The 23,583-nt window shown below is 36.8% G+C and overlaps 1 protein-coding gene across 5 annotated transcripts in view; it reads right to left on the bottom strand.

The window, feature by feature from the left end:
* LOC100029463 (proton-coupled amino acid transporter 1-like) overlaps window positions 1-22,931 on the bottom strand; it is a 91,894-nt gene extending 68,963 nt beyond the window's left edge. For all 5 annotated transcript variants that reach the window (XM_007473907.2, XM_007473903.2, XM_007473902.2 and 2 more), the window contains exons 1-2: window positions 22,777-22,931; window positions 21,701-21,851 (exon numbers count right to left, since the gene is read on the bottom strand). In XM_007473907.2, the coding sequence (XP_007473969.1) occupies window positions 21,701-21,846 (146 nt within the window). In that variant the 5' untranslated portion in view covers window positions 21,847-21,851; window positions 22,777-22,931. The remainder of the gene's footprint in view (window positions 1-21,700; window positions 21,852-22,776) is intronic.
* Between the last annotated feature and the right edge of the window lie 652 nt (window positions 22,932-23,583).

The following is a 23,583-nucleotide window of genomic DNA, read 5'->3' on the forward strand; positions in this document are numbered from 1 at the left end:
ACCCATGAAGAATTTGAATCAGAAAGGACCAAAAAGATGGAAGCCCTCTGGGAGGAAAAGTGGGAAATGATGCAAAAGAAATTCACGCATCTACAAAACCAGTTTGACCAAACTGTAAAAGAAAACCAGGCTTTAAAGCAAGAACTAATAAAGCAAAGCCAAAACACCAAGAAATTAGAAGAGAACATAAAATATCTCACCGACAAGGTGATAGATCTGGAAAACAGGGGGAGAAGAGAAAATTTAAGAATAATAGGACTCCCAGAAAAGCCAGAAATAAACACCAAACTGGACATGGTGATACAAGATATAATCAAAGAAAATTGCCCAGAGATTCTAGAACAAGGGGGCAATACATCCACTGACAGAGCTCACAGAACACCTTCTACACTAAACCCCCAAAAGACAACTCCCAGGAATGTAATTGCCAAATTCCAAAGCTATCAAACAAAAGAAAAAATCCTACAGGAAGCCAGAAAAAGACAATTTAGATATAAAGGAATGCCAATCAGGGTCACACAAGACCTTGCAAGTTCTACGCTGAATGATCGTAAGGCATGGAACATGATCTTCAGAAAGGCAAGAGAGCTGGGTCTCCAACCAAGAATCAGCTACCCAGCAAAACTGACTATATACTTCCAAGGGAAAGTATGGGCATTCAACAAAATAGAAGACTTCCAACTTTTTGCAAAGAAAAGACCAGAGCTCTGTGGAAAGTTTGATACCGAAAATCAAAGAGCAAGGAATACCTGAAAAGGTAAATATTAAGGAAAGGGGAAAAATGTTATCTTCTTTTACTCAAACTCTCTTCTATAAGGACTACATTTATATCAACCTATGTATACTAATATGTGGGGAAAATGTAATGTATAAATAGGGGGTAAAGAAAGACCAAATAGAATAATGGTTCTCACACAAAGATTCACAGGGGAAGGGGAGGGGAAGAAAACTCCTATAAGAAGGAGAGGAAGAGAGGGGGGGGGGGGTTTACTTAAACCTCAATCTCAGGGAAATCAACTCTGAGAGGGAAAAACATCCAGATCCATTGGGATCTTGAATTCTATCTTACCCAACAAGGGTAAGGAGAAGGGAAAACCAAGGGGGGGAGGGGGAGAGGGAGAACAAAAAGGGAGGGAAAGAGAGGGGGGAGGGGGAGGGAACAAAAAGGGAGGGACTAAAAAGGGAAACATCAAGGGAGGGGACAAGGGGGACTGATTCAAAGTAAATCACTGGACTAAAAGGTAGAGCCGAAGAAGAAAAGGTTAGAATTAGGGAAGGCAATCAAAATGCCAGGGAGTCCACAAATGACAATCATAACTTTGAACGTGAATGGGATGAACTCACCCATAAAACGTAGACGAATAGCTGAATGGATTAGAATCCAAAACCCTACCATATGTTGTCTTCAAGAAACACACATGAGGCGGGTTGACACCCACAAGGTCAGAATTAAAGGATGGAGTAAGACCTTCTGGGCCTCAACTGATAGAAAGAAGGCAGGAGTGGTAATCATGATATCTGATAAAGCCAATGCAAAAATAGACCTGATCAAAAGGGATAGGGAAGGTAATTATATTTTGTTAAAAGGGACTCTAGACAATGAGGAAATATCATTAATCAACATGTATGCACCAAATAATATAGCACCCAAATTTCTAATGGAGAAACTAGGAGAATTGAAGGAAGAAATAGACAATAAAACCATACTAGTGGGAGACTTAAACCAACCATTATCAAATTTAGATAAATCAAATCAAAAAATAAATAAGAAAGAGGTAAAAGAAGTGAATGAAATCTTAGAAAAATTAGAATTAATAGACATATGGAGAAAAATAAATAGGGATAAAAAGGAATACACCTTCTTCTCAGCACCACATGGCACATTCACAAAAATTGACCATACATTAGGTCACAGAAACATAGCACACAAATGCAAAAAAGCAGAAATAATGAATGCAGCCTTCTCAGATCACAAGGCAATAAAAATAATGATTAGTAATGGTACATGGAAAACCAAATCTAAAACCAATTGGAAATTAAACAATATGATACTCCAAAACCGTTTAGCTAAAGAAGAAATCATAGAAACAATTAATAATTTCATCAAGGAAAATGACAATGGCGAAACATCCTTTCAAACCTTTTGGGATGCAGCCAAAGCGGTAATCAGAGGCAAATTCATATCCCTGAAAGCTCATATTAACAAACAAGGGAGAGCAGAGATCAATCAATTGGAAATGCAATTGAAAAAACTCGAAAGCGATCAAATTAAAAACCCCCAGCAGAAAACCAAATTAGAAATCCTAAAAATTAAGGGAGAAATTAATAAAATCGAAAGTGATAGAACTATTGATTTAATAAATAAGACAAGAAGCTGGTACTTTGAAAAAACAAACAAAATAGACAAAGTACTGGTCAATCTAATTAAAAAAAGGAAGGAAGAAAAGCAAATTCACAGCATTAAAGATGAAAAGGGGGACAGCACCTCCAATGAGGAGGAAATTAAGGCAATCATTAGAAATTACTTTGCCCAATTATATGGCAATAAATACACCAATTTAGGAGAAATGGATGAATATATACAAAAATACAAACTGCCTAGACTAACAGAAGAGGAAATAGAATTCTTAAATAATCCCATATCAGAAATTGAAATCCATCAAGCCATCAAAGAACTTCCTAAGAAAAAATCCCCAGGGCCTGATGGATTCACCTGTGAATTCTATCAAACATTCAGAGAACAGTTAACCCCAATACTATACAAACTATTTGACATAATAAGCAAAGAGGGAGTTCTACCAAACTCCTTTTACGACACAAACATGGTACTGATTCCAAAACCAGGCAGGTCAAAAACAGAGAAAGAAAACTATAGACCAATCTCCCTAATGAATATAGATGCAAAAATTTTAAATAGGATACTAGCAAAAAGACTCCAGCAAGTGATCAGAAGGATCATTCACCATGATCAAGTAGGATTCATACCAGGGATGCAGGGCTGGTTCAACATTAGGAAAACCATCCACATAATTGACCACATCAACAAGCAAACTAGCAAGAACCACATGATTATCTCAATAGATGCAGAAAAAGCCTTTGATAAAATACAACACCCATTCCTATTAAAAACACTAGAAAGCATAGGAATAGAAGGGTCATTCCTAAAAATAATAAACAGTATATATCTAAAACCAACAGCTAATATCATCTGCAATGGGGATAAACTAGATGCATTCCCAATAAGATCAGGAGTGAAACAAGGATGCCCATTATCACCTCTACTATTTGACATTGTACTAGAAACACTAGCAGTAGCAATTAGAGAAGATAAAGAAATTGAAGGCATCAGAATAGGCAAGGAGGAGACCAAGTTATCACTCTTTGTGGATGACATGATGGTCTACTTAAAGAATCCTAGAGATTCAACCAAAAAGCTAATTGAAATAATCAACAACTTTAGCAAAGTTGCAGGATACAAAATAAACCCACATAAATCATCAGCTTTTCTATATATCTCCAACACAGCTCAGCAGCAAGAACTAGAAAGAGAAATCCCATTCAAAATCACCTTAGACAAAATAAAATACCTAGGAATCTATCTCCCAAGACAAACACAGGAACTATATGAACACAACTACAAAACACTCGCCACACAACTAAAACTAGACTTGAACAATTGGAAAAACATTAACTGCTCATGGATAGGACGAGCCAATATAATAAAAATGACCATCCTACCCAAACTTATTTATCTATTTAGTGCCATACCCATTGAACTACCAAAATACTTCTTCACTGATTTAGAAAAAACCATAACAAAGTTCATTTGGAAGAACAAAAGATCAAGGATATCCAGGGAAATAATGAAAAAAAAACACATATGATGGGGGCCTTGCAGTCCCAGACCTCAAACTATATTACAAAGCAGCAGTCATCAAAACAATTTGGTACTGGCTAAGAAACAGAAAGGAAGATCAGTGGAATAGACTGGGGGAAAACGACCTCAGCAAGACAGTATACGATAAACCCAAAGATCCCAGCTTTTGGGACAAAAATCCACTATTCGATAAAAACTGCTGGGAAAATTGGAAGACAGTGTGGGAGAGACTAGGAATAGATCAACACCTCACACCCTACACCAAGATAAATTCAAAATGGGTGAGTGACTTAAACATAAAGAAGGAAACCATAAGTAAATTGGGTAAACACAGAATAGTATACATGTCAGACCTTTGGGAGGGGAAAGGCTTTAAAACCAAGCAAGATATAGAAAGAATCACAAAATGTAAAATAAATAATTTTGACTACATCAAACTAAAAAGCTTTTGTACAAACAAAACCAATATAACTAAAATCAGAAGGGAAACAACAAATTGGGAAAAAATCTTCATAGAAACCTCTGACAAAGGTTTAATTACTCATATTTATAATGAGCTAAATCAATTGTACAAAAAATCAAGCCATTCTCCAATTGATAAATGGGCAAGGGAAATGGATAGGCAGTTCTCAGATAAAGAAATCAAAACTATTAACAAGCACATGAAGAAGTGTTCTACATCTCTTATAATCAGAGAGATGCAAATCAAAACAACTCTGAGGTATCACCTCACACCTAGCAGATTGGCTAACATAACAGCAAAGGAAAGTAATGAATGCTGGAGGGGATGTGGCAAAGTAGGGACATTAATTCATTGCTGGTGGAGCTGTGAACTGATCCAACCATTCTGGAGGGCAATTTGGAACTATGCCCAAAGGGCGACAAAAGAATATCTACCCTTTGACCCAGCCATAGCACTGCTGGGTCTGTACCCCAAAGAGATAATGGACACAAAGACTTGTACAAAAATATTCATAGCTGCGCTCTTTGTGGTGGCCCAAAACTGGAAAACGAGGGGATGCCCATCAATTGGGGAATGGCTGAACAAACTGTGGTATATGTTGGTGATGGAATACTATTGTGCTCAAAGGAATAATAAAGTGGAGAAGTTCCATGGAGACTGGAACAACCTCCAGGAAGTGATGCAGAGCGAGAGGAGCAGAACCAGGAGAACATTGTACACAGAGACTAATACACTGTGGTATAATCGAACGTAATGGACTTCTCCATTAGTGGCGGTGTAATGTCCCTGAACAACTTGCAGGGATCCAGGAGAAAAAAACACCATTCATAAGCAAAGGATAAACTATGGGAGTGGAAACACCGAGAAAAAGCAACTGCCTGAATACAGAGGTTGAGGGGACATGACAGAGGACAGACTCTAAATGAACACTCTAATGCAAATACTATCAACAAAGCAATGGGTTCAAATCAAGAAAACATCTAATGCCCAGTGGACTTACGCGTCGGCTATGGGGGGTGGGGGGGAGGAAAAGAAAATGATCTATGTCTTTAACGAATAATGCTTGGAAATGATCAAATAAAATATATTTAAAAAAAAATGCATATGGAATGAACCGAATTGTATCAGAGAGTCAATCTATAAGCACTCATTAAGATTCACTAAGTGCCAATTATATCCCAAACACTTTGCTAATCAGTAAAGAGGAATCATGAGCCATTGGTATATTACAACTTCAGGTGACTCACACTGTGAACTTTCTTATTGTCAGCATGTTATAAATAATCAAATCTGTCTTTGCTTTATTATTTAATTGTTAATAAATTGTATGTTAGTAATTCCAAAAAAAAAAATATATGCTCAATCACATAGAGTGATAGGGATGTGATAAGGGTTTTGTTTTTAAAGGATCACTCTACTGAAAATATGAGTAACATAGAGATAGGTTTTGAACAATGATACATGTATAACCCAGTGGAACTGCTTGTTGGCTTTGGCAGGTGAGGATCATGAATCATGTAACCATGGAAAAATATTCTAAATGAAAATTTTAAAAATTTATCTCTCTCTCCATCTCTGTCTCTCTCCCTCCCTCCCTCTTTCCTTCACTGTCTCTTTCTCTCTATTTCTCTCTTCTCTCTGTCCCCCTCAATCTCTCTCAAACTTTCCCTTAATCTCTTTTTCCCTCCACATATTACAATGTATGTATATACACATAAACATATGCATATATGTATACATGTATTATATATTAAATCTCATTGGAGTAACTTTACAAAATAAATATAAACTAAAGGTAAGTGTTCTCATATCATTTTAGCAGAACATAAACAATTTTTATCTTTGAATTCTGGAAGCAAGTGGTAGTTTATACCCTTTGTAGAATTGTTGCAGTCATCTTATTTTGCTTATTGTTGTTTTAACAGTCTTAGCATCATCTGTTTTATTTATGATCTTTCTTATGTTAACCAATTCTGCATTCTTGATGTAAACCTAGCCTGGTCAGTTCTTTTCTTTAATAATGATATGATAGCTTTAATAGTCAGGTGGCCAAGACCTTGATTTTATAGTCTGCATGAATGATGGTTCATGGAGTCACATATGGCCACTGTAATTATAATAAGCAATAATTAAATGATGCTCTTAGCAAAAGTTTCATAGGTAAAACAACAGGCACAGCTGTGCTCAAAAAAGGTCACCACAAATGTTTTTCAGCTTTCTTCCATAATAGCCTTCAGGATTTTCTTTTTGAGCTCTGCAGTGTAGCACTAGTTAACAGAAGTGACATTAGCAGTTCTAGATCACCATTAATCAATCCTTCTCCCATAACACAAGACTTTGAGGCAAGAATGTGGCAGAGTTCATTTTTCTTATAATTGGCAAATGTTATTGCTCCTAATATAATGATGACTGTGAAATGTGACTTAGAATATTTCTTTTTTTTTTAAACCCTTTCCTTCCATCTTGGAGTCAGTACTGTTTATTGGCTCCAAGGCAGAAGAGTGGTAAGGGCTAGGCAATGGGGATTAAGTGACTTGCCCAGGGTCACACAGCTGGGAAGTGTCTGAGACTATATTTGAACCTAGGACTTCCTGTCTCTGGGCCTGACTCTCAATCCACTGAGCCACCCAGCTGCCCCCACTTAGACTATTTCTACATTAGCTCCTATAGTATACTATACTGCCTGATCATCTTATCATACAGTAACTAAGAAGTCTTAAGCTCAAAAAGTCTACCAATCACAATTTCATAGATAGTGTCAAAGATTCCATAGTTCTCTGTGTCACATTCTTCACTCCTCCAGTCTCCTGACCAAGTATCTTTATTTTAATATATTGTTGAAGCCTGTTTGATAATATTTTATTTGAATTTTTTGCAACAGTCATTAAGAATTTTGGTATATAGTTTTATCTCTACCTGAATTAGGCGTTATGACCACATTTATACCACAGAGAAAGATTAGAAAGGTGACTTCATTTTTTTTTGTTTGTTCCTTTTGTATTGAAGTAAATTTAAGTAGTATCAGAATTGTTCTTTGAATATTTGGTAGAATTCACTTAGGAATACATCTGATCTTGTGTCCCCCCCCCCCCTTTGGAAATTCAGCAATGGCTTATACAATTCCTTTTTCTGATATTGGATTTAATAGTGAATTTCTTCTTTTGTTAGTCTAGGTAATTTATATTTTTATGAGTATTTACCTAGTTTCTTTAAGTGATAGTTGTGTTAAAGTACTACTGGATAAAATAGTGTCTGATATTTTCTTTACTTCCTCTCTGTTGTAAAAGTTTCACTTTCTTGATATGAATAATTTTATTTCTTCTATTTTTAGAAGTTAGCTAACCATTTATCTATTTTATTTGTTGTTGTTTATTTTTTAACAGTTCTAGAATTCATTTGTCACCCTGATATTTTTTCAGATTCATCATGAACTATTTTGTGTATTATGGAAGAATATTTAAAAGTTCCTTTTTAGTAAGATTGAGAAATTTTAAAAATAAAATTTCTTTAGCCTAAAACCCTGCCTTGGTAGGTAGATGACACAGTAGAGAGAGTACCAGGCTCAAAGTCAGGAAGAGCTGAGTTCAGATCTGACCTGTGTGATCCTGGTCAATTCACTTAACCCTGTTTCCCTCAGTTTCCTCATCTGTAAAGTGATCTAGAGAAGAAAATATTAAACCACTCTACTATCTTTGCCAAGAAAAGTATCATGGAGTATAAGACGTCTAAGACTGAACCAACTGAACAAAAACAGAAACAAAAAAATCTTTCCATACCTTTCCCTGTAGGTTGGATAAAAACTAGTCTTTCTTAGGGAAATAGATTGAGATAACTAAATTGAACTCTATATAAGATATGACCATTGCCTTCCAACCTGACTGAAGTGATTGTTACCTCCAACCTTCCTTCTCCACTGAGAAAGGATTAGTATGGAAAAGAAGAGACCCTTTTATTTGACTTTAGGAGTGAGAAGACTGGCTCATGAGGGTGTGACTTCCTTATTCAACTACTCTGGAATGTTGATCCCCAAATACATATTTTTATATGTTATGATCTTTTACTTATTCAAAATATTTTGAAAAGTTTCCTGAAATCATCTTGGTGTAGAGCAGTGATGTTAAACTCAAATAGAAATGGCGCCACTGATACACATTAAGAACTCTGAAGGCTGCTTTTTGACTTTGTTTTAAAATGTAGCATGGGGTCATAAGGAGAGTTCAGTGGATTGTGGGCCAGGCCTAGAGGCTGGGAGGTCCTAGGTTCAAATATGACCTCAGACACTTCCTAGCTGTGTGACTCTGAGCAAGTCACTTAACCTCCATTGCCTAGTCCTTACTATTGTTCTGCCTTGGAATCAATATAGAGTATTGATTCTAAGGTGGAAGATAAGGGTTTAAAAAAATTAAATGTAGCATTATTTATGTTTTGTTATATTTTTATTTATTTTGCTAAGTATTTTTACAGTTATATTTTTAAAAATTCTTACTTCCTTTTTAGAACGAAAAGCTAAATTGGTTCTGAGACAAAAAAGCTATAAGGGCTGGACAATGGGGATTAATTGATGTGCCTAGGATCACACAGCTAGGAGATGCCTGAGACTACATTTGAACTCAAGATGTCCTGTCTCTGAAACTGGCTCTCAATCCACTGAGCCTGTAGCTGTACTTTTTTCTATTTACTTTTTTAATTTGGGTTCAACCACATTCAAGACTGTTATGGGCTCCAAATGGCATGTTTGAAATTTTTAGTATAAAGAGTCATCTTTGAGGATATGTCATCTTGCCAAGCTACAAGTGGCTTGGATATAGATTAAAAGCTCAATTAAAAATTTTCTGATAGGTAAACCAAAATTGCATATTATAGCATTGACATTAATACTATAATAGAGGCAACTAGATGGTGAGTAAAAAGATAATTTTGTCTTTTGTCTTTTGTCCTGAGTTAAAATCCAGCTTCAGACACTGTGTGACTGTGAACAAGTAATTTAATCACTGCCTCTGTTTCCCCAAATGTAAAATGAGGATAATAATACTACCTATCTTGCAGGGTTGTAGTGAGGATCAAATAAGATAATAGTTGCAAGGCAATTAGCATAGTGCCTGGAACATAGTAGGTGCTATATAAATGCTTATCCTCCTTCTATACCCTTAATTTTTTTCAACAAAACTCAGTTTTGTAATTCAGGGCCCCAAATCCCAGTCAATTAAATATTCCCTATTTACAGATTATGCAAACCACAAATGCAATAACAAATACCTTTAAGACATAAAAATAAAATTAGTCACAAGAAGGAATCAAGTAATAGAATTATTCTATGATATGTAAATTATGACATCTCATGAAGGCTTCAAGAGGAATCTAATCTAATCCATAGTAATCCTCCAGGAATATGAGGAGAGATAACTATTTACCTTCTGGCTACAATCATAGCCTGTTGCTGGCTCCTATCCATTTCTGCTCATTCCTTGTGGTTGCCTTTGAAAATCCCATTAAAAATGTTTTTTATTTTGTAGTTTCTCTGAACTACTCACCCTTTTTTTCCTTTCCTAAAATATGCACCTACTGATGCCACTCTCAGGTACAAGAACAAACACCATGGGATGTTGGCTACTAGAAGATTCCTCAATAAATGCTAGCTTCCTTGACTTGACCCCTGTTAAGCACCTGAAATACTGGAGAACTTTGGATCAAATCTAAGAAAAATAAGTCTAATTCCTTTTTCTCATGATAGCTCCTAAAATATTGATAATAGTCTCCACTTTAAACACCCATTAGTTCCTTTAACATATCCTCATAAATCATGATTTCAAGTGTCTTCACTATCTTTACTATCCTCTAACTTGTTTTTCCCCTCCTCAAATATAATGCCCAGAAATGGACAAAATATTCCAGGTTATGGCCTAATTAGAGGAAAGAACAGAGGGACTATTTCTTCCCTCAATCAGAATGCCATTCTTGCATTAATACTGCTGCAACAAACTGCTGCAACAAACATTTATCAGGGTCCTTAATGAAAGCATGAGGGAAGGCTATTGATGGTGTAGGAATATAGCTAGGGATGGTCTGGTTTTAGTTGAAAGAAGGGAATTTTGAGATAAGCTTGGTAAGAAAGGAAATAACTGAAACTTCCTTCCTTCTTGGATTTCATCTGAGCTGGAAGTAGGTTTTGTCTCTCTGTCTACATCAAGCTGATAATAGGGGGTTTTTGCCCTAAGAGATTCTCCCTGGATAGTCAAGATTTTGTGGAGAAATCTTTGGCATTTAGATACAGGATTTATTTGGAGAAAAACAATTTTCCCTGAGTCCAAAGATCATCTGCCAGTGGTCGAGCTGTCAGAATTCCTCTTGGGCTAAGGTAATCCAAAACTTTCCATCTATAACTTTGGGTGGCTTATCTCAAAATTTCCTTCTTTCAACCAACCCTAGAAAACCAGACCATCCCTAACTATATTCCTACAATGGTTCCAGGAGACAATATTTTAAGAATATTTGGTGGGCTTATGGCAACTTAGAATTTTTCTTTGAGGCTTTCCTTTTAGATGTCTTCACTTTGTTACCTTCTTCTAGGTCTGGGTCTTGGACTTCCTTGCCACCTTGGTAGCTATTTATGGCCAAGTTCTTTGTTTGTTTGTTTGTCTGTTTGCTCATTTTTCCAACCTCTTTTGACTTTGTTAAAGTTATACAGGAGCAGCAGCAGCTTCAGAGCTCTCAGTCCAGAGATAATTAAGGTGGTCATAAAATTGGTCAGAAATAGATTGCAGAGGACTATCTACTGACACTAGGTACAACTAGCTATATCCCATAGCAGTTTGGGGCACAGTTCAAAGGTGGAGAGGAGCACTTGAGATTGTTCACAAGGAAACAGAGGCCTTCGCCTAAGGCAAAGAAGAATGCTAGCAACTTGTAGCTGCAGGAGAAGACAGGATCTGGTCACAGTTTCAAGGCCAAGAGAAGCACTAATACTTGTGGCTATAGAAGAGCAGGAGCCCTTTCTGGATGAAAAATGGACATCATATATAGAGAACAGTGACCATACCTCTACCAGAATCATACCATCTTGGAAGCACCAAAAACTCAGACTCCTTCAGAACTAGCTCTGAAAACAGCAATGCCAAAAAGCCTAAAACTTGAAACAGCTCCTCCTCACTCCTAGGTGAGCAGAGCCCAACTTTAGTATAAAGTTCAAGGTGAAGAAATAGGCTGGGGAAATGAACAAGCAAAAACAAAAAAAAATCACCCAACCATAAAAAAAAAAGTTACTATGATGGCAGAGAAGACCAAGATCCAGAAGAAGACAATAATGGGCAAACAAACATTTATAAGCAAAGCCTTAAAGAAAGATGCTAATTTGACATAAGACCAAAAGTAATTTCTAGAGCAGATAAGCATGATGGAAGAAAAATTGGGAAAAGTAATGAGAGTGTTGCACGAAAATTATGAAAAGAGAATTAACAGTTTGGTAAAAAGAAGCACAAAAATACTAAAGAAAATAATACATTAAAAACAGAATTGGCTTACTGGTTAAAACAAGACAAAAATTCACTTATGAAAAGAACTTCTTAAAAAGCAAAATTAGTCAAATTGGAAGAGGTGCAAAATCTCACTGAAGAAAATAGAACCTTGAAAATTAGAATTAGGCAAATGGAAGCTAACAACTCCATGCAACATTATGAAATAAAGTAAAGCCAAAAGAATGAGAAAATCAAAGAAAATGAAAAATATATCATCATAAAAGCAAGTGACCTGGAAAATAGATTGAGAATAGATTATTTAAGAATTATTGAATTATCTGAAGGGGAAGCTGGGTGACTCAGTGGATTGAGAATTATGACTAGAGATAGGAGGTCCTAGGTTCAAATATGGCCTCAGATACTTCCTAGCTGTGTGACCCTGGGCAAGTCATTTAGCCCCCATTGCCTAGCTTGTACCACTCTTCTGCCTTGGAACCAATACACAGTATAGATTCTAAGATGGAAGGTAAGGGTTTTAAGGGGAAGGGGGTAAAGGATTATTGAATTATCTGAAAGTCAACGATTAAAGAGAGACTAGATATCATCAAGAAATTTTACAGGAAAACTGCCTTGAAATCTTAGATTCAGAGAACAAGATGGCAAAGATTCAGAGAACAAGATGGCAATTGAAAGAATCCATGATCACTTCCTAGAAGAGATCCCAAAATGAAAATTCCCAGAAATATAGCCAAATTCTGGAGCTCCCATGTCGAGGAGAAAATATTACAAGCAGCCAAAAAAGAAACAATTCAAGTATCATGGAACCACAGTCAGGATCACACAAGATTTAGCAGTTTTCACATTAAAGGGGAAAGCAGCGAAGAATATAATATTTCCAAAGGCAAAGAAGCTATTATTATAATCAAGAATCATCTGCTCAGAAATACTGAGTATAATCCTTTAGGTATAAAAAAGATTATTCAATGAAATAGAGGACTTTCAACATTCTTGATGAAAAGACCACAGCTGAATAGAAAATTTGACATTTAAACCCAAGTCTCAAGAAGCTTACAAAAGTAATATAAAAGAGTAACTATAAAGAACTCAATAAAGTTAAACTGTTTATATTTCTCTATGGAAAGATAACACATGTAATTCTCTTATTACCAGTATAGTTAAAAGGAATCTACATAGACAGAGAGTATGAGTGTGACCCAAGTATATTGGGATGATCTTCAAAAAAATGAAGGGGGAGAAAGATATGAACTGGGAGAAGTGGGAGGGGAGAGGTAGAATGGTGGAAATTTTTTAACTTAAAAAAGTGGCCAAAAAAGAGCTTTTACAATGGAGAGGAAATAAGAGGTGGTGGTAAGCAATGCTTTGAACCTGATTCTCATTAGAACTGGTTCAAAGAAGTGGAAAAAATAATATATACGTTGTGTATAGAAATCTATCTTACCTAATAGGGAAATAGGAGAGGAAGAAGATAAGAGAGAAGAGGGGAATAATAAGAACACAGATCAAAGGAAGCAATGGTCAGAAGCAAAACAATCTTTTGAAGAGTGACAAGACAAAAGGAGAAAAGAATAAGCAGAAGATAATCAGGTGTAGGAAAATTCACAGGATGAGCTCACTCATAAAATAGAAGCAGATTGCAGAATGGGTTAGAAATAAGAACCTAACAATATGTTGTTTAGAGGAGACATGTTAGAAAGAATGATACATGGAGATTAAAAAAAAAAAGAGCTGGGGCAGATTTTAATATGCTTCAGTTAGAGTAAAAAAAAAAAGGTTAGAATAGTAATCATGATTCAGGGGAAAAAAGCAAAAGCAAAAAGTGACCTAATTAAAAGAGATAATCAGGGAAACTATATTTTACTAATAGATACCATAGACAGTAAAATAATATAAAAATTTATCACAGCAAGTTTCTCTAATAAAGATTCCATTTCTCAAATATACACAGAACTGAGTCAAATTTATAAAAATAAGATTTATTCTTCAAATGATAAGTGGTCAGAGGATATCAACAGGCAACTTAAGAAGAAATCAAAACTATTCAGTCTCCTGAAAAAAGTGTTCTAAATCAATACTCTCAGGTAGAAATTCACACCTATCAGAAATGACAAGTGCTGGAAAGGATGGGAGAAAATAGGTACACATGCACTCTTGGTACAGTTGCGAACTGGTCCAACCATTCTGGAGAACAATTTGTGAACTACAACCAAAGGACTATAAAACTGAGCACACCCTTTGAACAATGCCACTACTAGATCTGTATCTCAAAAAGCTCAAGAGGAAAGGACCTATATGTATAAATATAGCAGCTTTTTAAAAAGTGACAATTAGAAATTGAGGGGATGCCCATCAATTGAAGAATGAGAACAAGTTGTGATGCAAGATTGTAAGGAAAAGATATTGTGCTATAATAAATGATGGGGGGGGTATAGTTTCAGGGGGAAAAATGACAAGACCTATCAAAACCAAGACAAAGTGAAGTAAGAAGAGTGGAGAAATAATTATGTTTGATAGAAGTAATGTTGTAATGATGATCGGCTGTGAAAGTGTTGGTTACTCTAATCAGTATAATGATCCAAGACAACCCTAAAAGACCCATGATGAAAAATACTAATCACCTCCAGAGAGAAATGAGGAATTCTGAGTGGAAATTAAAGTATAATGAACTTTTTTTGGGCATTTGGCTAATATGGAAATATGTTCTGCCTAATTTCACATGTACAATTGATATCATACTGCTTGCCTTTTCAGTGGGTGAGGAATAGATTAGGGAGGAGGAAGAGAATTTGGAATTCAAAATATAAAAAGACAAAAATGTTTGAAATGAATTATAATTTTATTTTTTTTAAATTAGACTTAAAGGCACTTCTGGAGCTTAGTGATTATTATCTTAAATTGATAAAGAATGGTATTTCAAAGGTCCTTAAAGACATGACCCTTAGGGCATGTGGAAGAGAACCAAAAACAGAAAGAAAAACCAGAAACAATTCAGCCTGACCCCTCTAGTATTATTAGAGGTTATTGAGATAAGATGAGATGAGAAATGATAGTAAGCACTTAAGGACTTGGTTGGCCTCCTCCCTCCTATAGGCACCAGTATTCACTTTTACAAATCAAAATAAGATCTTTATATAACTCACAAACACCAGCCTGAAAGTTTTGTGGTTATTTTTATACCAGAAAATCAATGATTACCAAAAACCCATTTCATTTTCAGGTAAAAGATTCACTAAAGGTGAGATACTCTATCCTATTAATAAATAGATATGTTTGAAGGAGACCATCAGTGGAGTCACAAAGAAAAAGTACAGATCATCTGTCTTCATGACTAGATATAAATGCAAAATACATACAGAACAGATGGAAGATAACCCTAGATGAGTGAGGCATTAGCATCTTGGGAGAACTGGAAAAAAGGCTCTGCAGAACAAAGGTAGTATATGAATAAGCCTGATGCCATCTCAAAGGCCACATGCATTAGATAGAAACTTGAGCAGAAAGATGTGGTGAACATGATTTGTGATGTACAAGGAGCAGGACTTCCTTCCTTCCTTCCTTCCTTCCTTCCTTCCTTCCTTCCTTCCTTCCTTCCTTCCTTCCTTCCTTCCTTCCTTTCTTTTTCTTTCTTTCTTTCTTTCTTTCTTTCTTTCTTTCTTTCTTTCTTTCTTTCTTTCTTTCTTTCTTTCTTTCTTTCTTTCTTTCTTTCTTTCTTTCTTTCTTTCTTTCTTTCTTTCTTTCTTTCTTTCTTTCTTTCTTTCTTTCTTTCTTTCTTTCTTTCTTTCTTTCTTTCTTTCTTTCTTTCTTTCTTTCTTTCTTTCCCTCAAGTTTATATCTTGAGGGTTTAATGTTCTTGAGAATGTGACAGAAATTGGAGTACTTCAATGAAGTGTTACAGCAGATTATTAAAAAAGTTGTTTTAACTGCTTCTCTCTGGCCTAAGGGCAAGATGACTACCCTCAGGCCTGGAGCTTTGAAAACACAATCTAACTTCTTCTCTTAAGCATACAGTAGATTTATTAAAGTTGATAATTATGAGTTTGGGTAAGGATGGTGGGACAGAAAGTTCCCTAAACTTTTAAAATCTATCTATCCCATTGAGAGCCAGTTCTAGAAACGGGAGGTCCTAGGTTCAACTATGGCCTCAGACACTTCCTAGCTGTGTGACCCTGGGCAAGTCATTTGACCCCTATTGCCTAGCCCTTACTGCTCTTCTGCCTTGGTGCCCATACACAGTATTGACAGTATTGATTTCAAGACGGAAGGTAAGAGTTTAAAAAAAAAAATCTATCTGTCCCAGATGCCTCTGACCTACAAGGATTTCTTCAGTCTCCAGCAAAGCTTAAGTTACACTAACTTCCTCTCTATGTCTTTTGTTGGTGGTGTTGTTGTTTATTTGTTTGTTTTTTGAAAATTTTATTTAATTAATTTAGAATATTTCTCCATGGTTATAAGATTCATGCTCTTTCCCTGCCCTCCCCCAACTCTCTATTTCTTCTAAAACTTTTCTAACTGCCTAGTCTGTGCCCACCAACAAAAAGTCTTTAATGAAGTACAAATCTAATAGTTGGATAAGGAACCTAGTGACCAGACTGATCCAGTCACCCAAAGTTCAGATTGATGATAGCAGCAGTAGACTGAAAGTGTAAAGATGGTAAGTGTAGTCTTCACAGGAGTTCAAAGATGTCTTTGGGATGAAGGAATTGCTGGCTGAAGTTCACAGGGACACAGGACCAAAGTAGATTTCAGATCTGGATTGGAGAAAGAGCCAAATCTAACAGCTGTGACCATCTCACTCCTCTCTAACTGTCTCCCCTCCTCCTGGCTGTCAGTTAGCTGTACCAGAACATTCCCACAGAATTCCAAATTCTCCTCCTGTATTCTGTCCCTTGCCTTTCAAGCCAAATCTGCTTTTTCTCACTCTGCTACACACCACCTTTTCCTGCATTCTGATATTCCTGTCTTTCACTAGACATCCTTCTTATCAGTAAAATTTATAAAAAACTTAATTGTATATATGTGTCTGTATATATGTGTGTCTATATATGTACATGTATGTGTCTATGTGTGTATACTTTTCAAAGCATCATTTTTAAACATTACCAGACATCACCAGTCAATACAGTCAATGTGTGGGACCAGACAATGTCTGGTGGCTCATTTGTATTTGTACTTTTTATGAAACCTTAACATTTGACTTTATGCATTTAACTACCATATTTGTATAGGACCTATGTGCCTGTCTTCTATAATTTGCCAGTGATAATGATATAATCAGTGGATTCCAGTTGCTCCCTATTGCCTCCGGGATCAAATACAAAAAGCTTTGCCTGGCAACTCAAAGCCCTCCATAACCTAGACCTACCTTTCCCGTCTCCTCAAATCTTCCTGACAAATAATCTTTGATCCCATGACACTCGCCTCCTGGCTATTCCTTGAAAAAAAAAAACAACACAACTATCTCCTGGCTCTGGGCATTTTTTTTCTGTCCCTCATACCCAAAATGTTCTCCCTCTTCCAATCTGCCTACATTGAATGCCTCTTTGTCTCCCCCATTAGATTGTGAGCTGCTTAAGGGAAGGAACTATCTTTTGCCCCTTTGTGTACCTCCAAAGCTTCGCACAGTACCTGGCTCATAGTAGATGCATAATAAATGTTTATTTACTGACTGCCAGAGAAGGAACTGAAGTTGGAGTTAGAAAACTTTTTTAATGTAATAGGATATTATCACATAAGAAATGACAGAAGGAATGGTTTCAGAGATAACTAGAAAGATTTGTATGAACTGATAGAGTGGTGTGGGCAGAACTTAATGTTTATTGATTGTTATGTGTAAATTACTGAATATATACATATATATATATATATATATATAGTAAGAATTCATTACAGATGTAAACCTGATACAATTTGTGGGACTGGGAATTTATTTTAATTGGGAAAGAATTTAGCAGTCCTTTGGGTGATAGGCCTAACTTAACAGGAAGAAGAGATGCACCTGTCTAGAGAGAAGTGAATAAGTTTTTCTGCCTTATTTTAGGAAGACTATTCTCATTTTCCTCTCAATAAAATCGCCAAAGGAAAAAGTTATGTTTATTTTTTTGGTTGCTATTTTTTTGGTTATTTCTTTTTTGGTTGCTGCTAAGGAGATGGAGATGGCATAAATATGATAAGCTATTTGATGAACAAATTTTGTAAGCCAATCTAGGACCTGCATGGAAATAGCATGCCTGGGAGTCAATATGAAAAAAGACAAAGTTGAAGCATATGAAGACACAGACTGAGTGAAGTCTCTACTGAAATCCTTAGCCTCTGGATACAACGACTAAATCCATGATTTCATTATGGAGTCATGAGTTTGGAAGAGTCTGAGAATACTTGGGAGAAAAAGTGGAAGGATGCTGTGATGGTATGGAAATGTGACTGATATTTTTCTTGAATTAATATTCATTTAATATTCATATCCTAATTAAATATTTACTCTTTCAGTGTTATTCATTCCTTGGATCTGTCAGCTCGGTGAGCAATGTCTTAATGAGCAGAAGTTCACAGATTTCAAACTGGGTAGAGGAAAGTAAGCCAAGATCCCAAGGTCTGATCCAGCATGGAAGATGCCTGGTTTGTTATACAAGATTACACAGAAAAGGGTCATGTACCTGCAAGGACCATATCTCTCCTCCCTTCCTCTAGGATGAATTAATAATCTCCTTGGCTTGACCATTTTTATGATTATGCATTAACTGGTGAGTGAATGAATGTAAATTCACCTAAACCACCTCTACCTAGAAAGCCCTAGATTTTGCTTTAGCTACCATTCAGTCATCTCTACTCGGTTCTATACTATTTGTACTGCCACTGCAAAACTGGTCAAATCAAGCAGTAAGCATTTAAGGATCTACTATATGCCAAGTACTGTTCTAAGCACTGGGGTGGGGGAAGTGGGGGATTGTACAAAAAGAGGCAAAAGACAGTCCCAGCCCTCAAGGAGCTTACAATCTAATGGGATACACCAGATGCAAATATACACAAACTATGTACAGGATAAAAAGAAAATAATTAAAAGAGGGAAGGCACTTGGATAAAGAGAGGTTGGGAAAGGCTTCCTGTAGAATAGATGATGGGGCTTTCTCCAAGACTTGAAGGAAGCAAGGAATCTAGTAGACAAAAATAAGGAGGCATGGGGGGCTGTCAAAGAAAACACCCAAAGCCTAGAGATAAATTGTTTTATTAATTTCCATTGTCACCATATTAAAGAGAACATGTCAAGGAGTAGGGCATAAGAAGACTTCCACAGTATGCCCAGAACTCTGATATTTTCTTCCTGTTTTTCTGGGAAGATTCATCAAATCAATACTCTTAGTGCTCTTCTCACCATTCTTGTGAGTCCCTAAACCAAAATTCTCTTTCCTCATGACCTGCCTCATATATTTGCTATTTTTCTATTACAATATAAGCTCCTTGAGGGGAAGGGCTGTTTCACTCATACATTTTATCCCCAGGATCTAGTCCACATTATAAAGATGGAGTATGAAAAGAATGCCTGGAATGGTGTCTGTCACTGTAGAGAGCCTAGAAAGCCTGCTGCCAGGAGAATTGGAGAGGAGAGATTGCAGAGGATATCCAAATGTTCTGTATCTGGGTCCTAAACTGCTAAATATATATATATATATATATATATATATATATATATATATATATATAAATAAGAGGCATGCAAAATGTCTTATCAGTTTCAATTCCAGTATTTTCTTTTTGGATTCATTTGGTGACTCCTGATGAGAAACCATGATGACCTGGAGAGTTTCAAAAGATCAGGAGAGCAACCCAGGGGAATCCAGAAGTGAGCATCCAGCCAGCACAGATAGCCTGGATATCATAAGGGGTAATGAGGAACCCATAGGAGTGACATTCAGGCCCCCAGTTCTGTTGTAGCTCAGTTCCTCATCTGACTATTATGATGCATCTAGACATAAATTTGGTGAGACCAATGTTATATAAAAATAGAGCTAAGTCTGGACCTACTCCTCCAAAGACTCAGTTTATGTAGGAGAGAGTATGCCTTGGAGATATGGGGATAATATTTGTATATTGGTTCTTCTTGTATCTTTAAAGTAAATACTTTTTAACAGATGGTAAGTGGCTAAATGAATTTTTAATTCCCAAGTAATTTTTCATTCATTATTCATTTAGCCAAGGGAGATGCCACAAAGCAGAGAAAACCTTATTGGTAGCACTACTGTGATCATGTTCTTGGGTTTAGAGATGATCTTTCCCCCTGGGCATCCACAAGATCTTTGAGGTTTAGCACAGCCAGACAAACCAAGTCCAGACACAGTGCAGATATCTGAGGGGAAAGAATTCAAATCTTGACTTCACCACTAAAATCACACCCCTCCATCTCAAATTTCCCATATATAGAAGAACTTTTTAGTTATTCATCTCACAGTGCTATTCCAAAGGAAAAGGAAAAAAAAAGGAAAAAAAAATAGTAGCTGCTTGCATCTCTGGAGCACTTTCTAGTTAAAAAAAAAGTTCTCTTACAACAACTCAAAGGTAACCCAAGGAACATAAGCTTTATTGACCTTGTTTTTCAGCAAAGCAAATTGAAACCCAGAGAGTGATGAAGGAATTTGTTGAAAGCAAAAGAGCTTTATGGCTGGGGAAGCTAAGTTGCTCAGTGGTTAGAGAGCCAGGCATGGAGGTGGGATGTCCTGAGTTCAAAGCCTTAGATACCTCCTAGTTGTGTGACCCTGGGCAAGTCACTTGACCCTGAATGCCTAGCCCTTATCTCTCTTCTGCTTTGGAATCAATACACAGTATTGACAACAACACTCCAAAAAAAAAAAATCAGAGCTATATGGCTGAACTGGAACTCAGATCTACATCTTTTGATAATTTAGGGTTTGTTTATTTGGTTTTTAGTTTGTTTTGCTAATTTAATTAAATCCAACAAGTGGCAAGATATACAACTACAGTGGATAGAGCTCTGGGCTCAGAGTTAGGAAGACGCAACTTCTTGATGGAATACTACTGTGCCGAAATGAATAATGAACTAGAGGAATTCCATGTGAACTGGAATGAGCTCCAGGAATTGATGCAGAGTGAAAGGAGCAGAACCAGAAGAATATTGTACACAGAGACTGATACATTGTGGCACATTTGAATGTAATGGATTTCTCTACTAGCAGCAATGCAATGATCCAGGACAATTGTGAGGGACTTATGAGAAAGAACACTATCCACATCCAGATAAAGAACTGTGGGAGTAGAAACACAGAAGAAAAACAACTGCTTGATCATATAGTTTGAAGGGTATATGATTGGGGATGTAGACGCTAAATGATCACTCTTGTGCAAATATTAATAATATGGATATAGGTCTTGATCAATGACACATGTAAAACCCAGTGGAATTGTTCATTGGCTATGGGGGTGGGAGGAAGGGAGGGAAGGAACCCAAATCATGGAATCATGGAAAAATATTCTACGTTAGTTAATTAAATAAAAATTTTCAATTAAAAAAAAAAGAAAGACCAAACTTGTCCTTAGACAAGTACTAGCTGTGTGATCTTGGGCAAATCACTTAACCATTGTCTGCCTCAGTCTCTTCATTTGTAAAATGAGGATAATAATAGCATCTATCTCCCAGGATTGTTTCAAGGACTACATGAGATAATATTTATAAAGCTCTCTGCCCACTTTAAAGTGATTGCTATGATGATAATGAAGATGATGATTGACAATGAAAAACCCCAAAGATGCAAAGAGGAAATGAAAAACAGTTCTGTCCTCAAGGAATCTGTGTTGTTCTGGGGTGACATTAAACTACCCACAATGGTCCAAATTCATACTCATCCAATAAAAATTACATAGGAAATAGAAAAGTTTACTCACGTTAAACTCTCAGACTCTCTGAACCAGCGGAAGGAATCTGTACTTCTCAAGCTACATGAACTAAAGGTCTTCTTTGAGTCTAGCCTATCTTCAGAGTCAGTGTCATCAAAGCTGGTCCTTCTAGCAAGCAGTTTTAGAGAGGACATGATGGCTGTGGAAACAGATTATGATATATGTTTCTGTAGTGCTTTATGATATACAAAGTGCTCTTGGTACAATAAACTTTTGCAGTAGGCAGTACAAATATATTATCCCCATGTTACAGATAACAAAATTGGGGCACAGAAAGGAAATGACTTGCCCAAAGTCACTCAATAAGTGGCAGAACTGAAATTTCTGTATCCCATTGGCTGTACCCCAAGATTAATCTTTATAGGGAGTATCAAGGATCGATGATCTCTTTAATATTCAATGGAATTGGTCAGGGACATGGAATTTGTGAAGCAGATATTCATTACTCAAGTTTTTTTGTATTCTCTGAGTCCATGTTCTCAGGCAACTAGTAACAATTTAGCCCACAAGCCTTACTGATGGCACTCACAATCCAAGGGAACAGAGGGGAAAAACCACTTGACAACTCTGGACCCCAGAAGTCACTTTGATCTGCTGTGAAGTGTTTCATATAACACCGGAATCTTCCTTCTCCTCTGTCTCTTTTCTCCTTCCTCATCCTCAAGTCATCCATTCTACAATTGCTTGAGTATATGGTACAGTCCCTAATAAATGGCAACCTAGGTTCTCAGGGTCTCCATGTTCTCATCTGCTTGCTACAGTCAATCTTAGCGAAGAAAAGAATTTGTTACCTTCCTCAAGGCTATTTGTAGCAAGGGCTATCTTCCTTGCCTACCTGCTCTGCCTTCTTGTCTGTGACAATAAATACCTTTCAACTATTATTTTTTTTTAACTCCAGGGGCTCTCTGGCTGTTGTTCTGGAGATAATTATTAAAAGAGAGGAGCAGTGGAAATAGAGGAGGAGCCTTGTAGAGACAGTCATGAAGCTTTGGTGGATAGGCAGAACCTACTAGGATTGCTCCCACAGGAACTCTTCTTCAAAGGTTTAATAAGATTCAGCTTACCTCATGTATATGTATGTATTCTCCCTCCCAGGCTCCTGGCTACTCCTAACACTTTTCTAGGAACTCAGTCCTGATTGGACTGGGGGAGTCCAGATGCCTGGCCTCTTGCCCAGACTCTAAGTGATCTGGACTGAATCACACTTGTCTGCCTCACAGTGGCCTTCCATCTCTAGGGAGAGAAGAACACTGGGCCACCTCACAATGACCATTGCCCTAGCCAATAGGGCCGTGAGATCCTGGATGAAAAAGATAAACTCAAATAAAGGAAGAAGAATTTCCTGCATAGTAGTCCTTTAATCTTCATCATTTGCCATTCTGCTTCCCCAAGCTTTATAGCAACATGGCCTCATAGGCTTTAAAGACAAAAGAGACCCTAGACATCATCTAATTTGACCCCCATGCATGTGGTGATCTCTGGATACAAGGACAGATGTGATACAGTCCCCATTCCCAAGATGTTAAAGGCATGCACACGTATAACTGTGATGGTTTTGTTGCTTAGTCATTTTTAGTCATGTCCAACTCTTTGTAAACCCATTTGGAGTTTTCATGGCAAAGATAAGGAATAGTTTGCCATTTCCTTCTCCAGGTGATTTTTTAATAGATGAGAAACTGAGGCAAACAAGGTCAGGTGACTTGCACAGAGTCACACAGCTAGGAAGTATCTGGGGCCAGTTTTGAACTCAGGTCTTTCTGACTTCAGGGCCAGTTCTTAATCCACTGTACCATCTAGCTGCCCAACTGTGAAGGCATGCAATTTAATGAAACCAAAACTTTGAGAAGCTTGAGGAAAAATTTCAAATCAAA

The sequence above is a fragment of the Monodelphis domestica genome, chromosome 1, assembly GCF_027887165.1.
Source record: "Monodelphis domestica isolate mMonDom1 chromosome 1, mMonDom1.pri, whole genome shotgun sequence".
NCBI classification, from domain to species: domain Eukaryota; kingdom Metazoa; phylum Chordata; class Mammalia; order Didelphimorphia; family Didelphidae; genus Monodelphis; species Monodelphis domestica.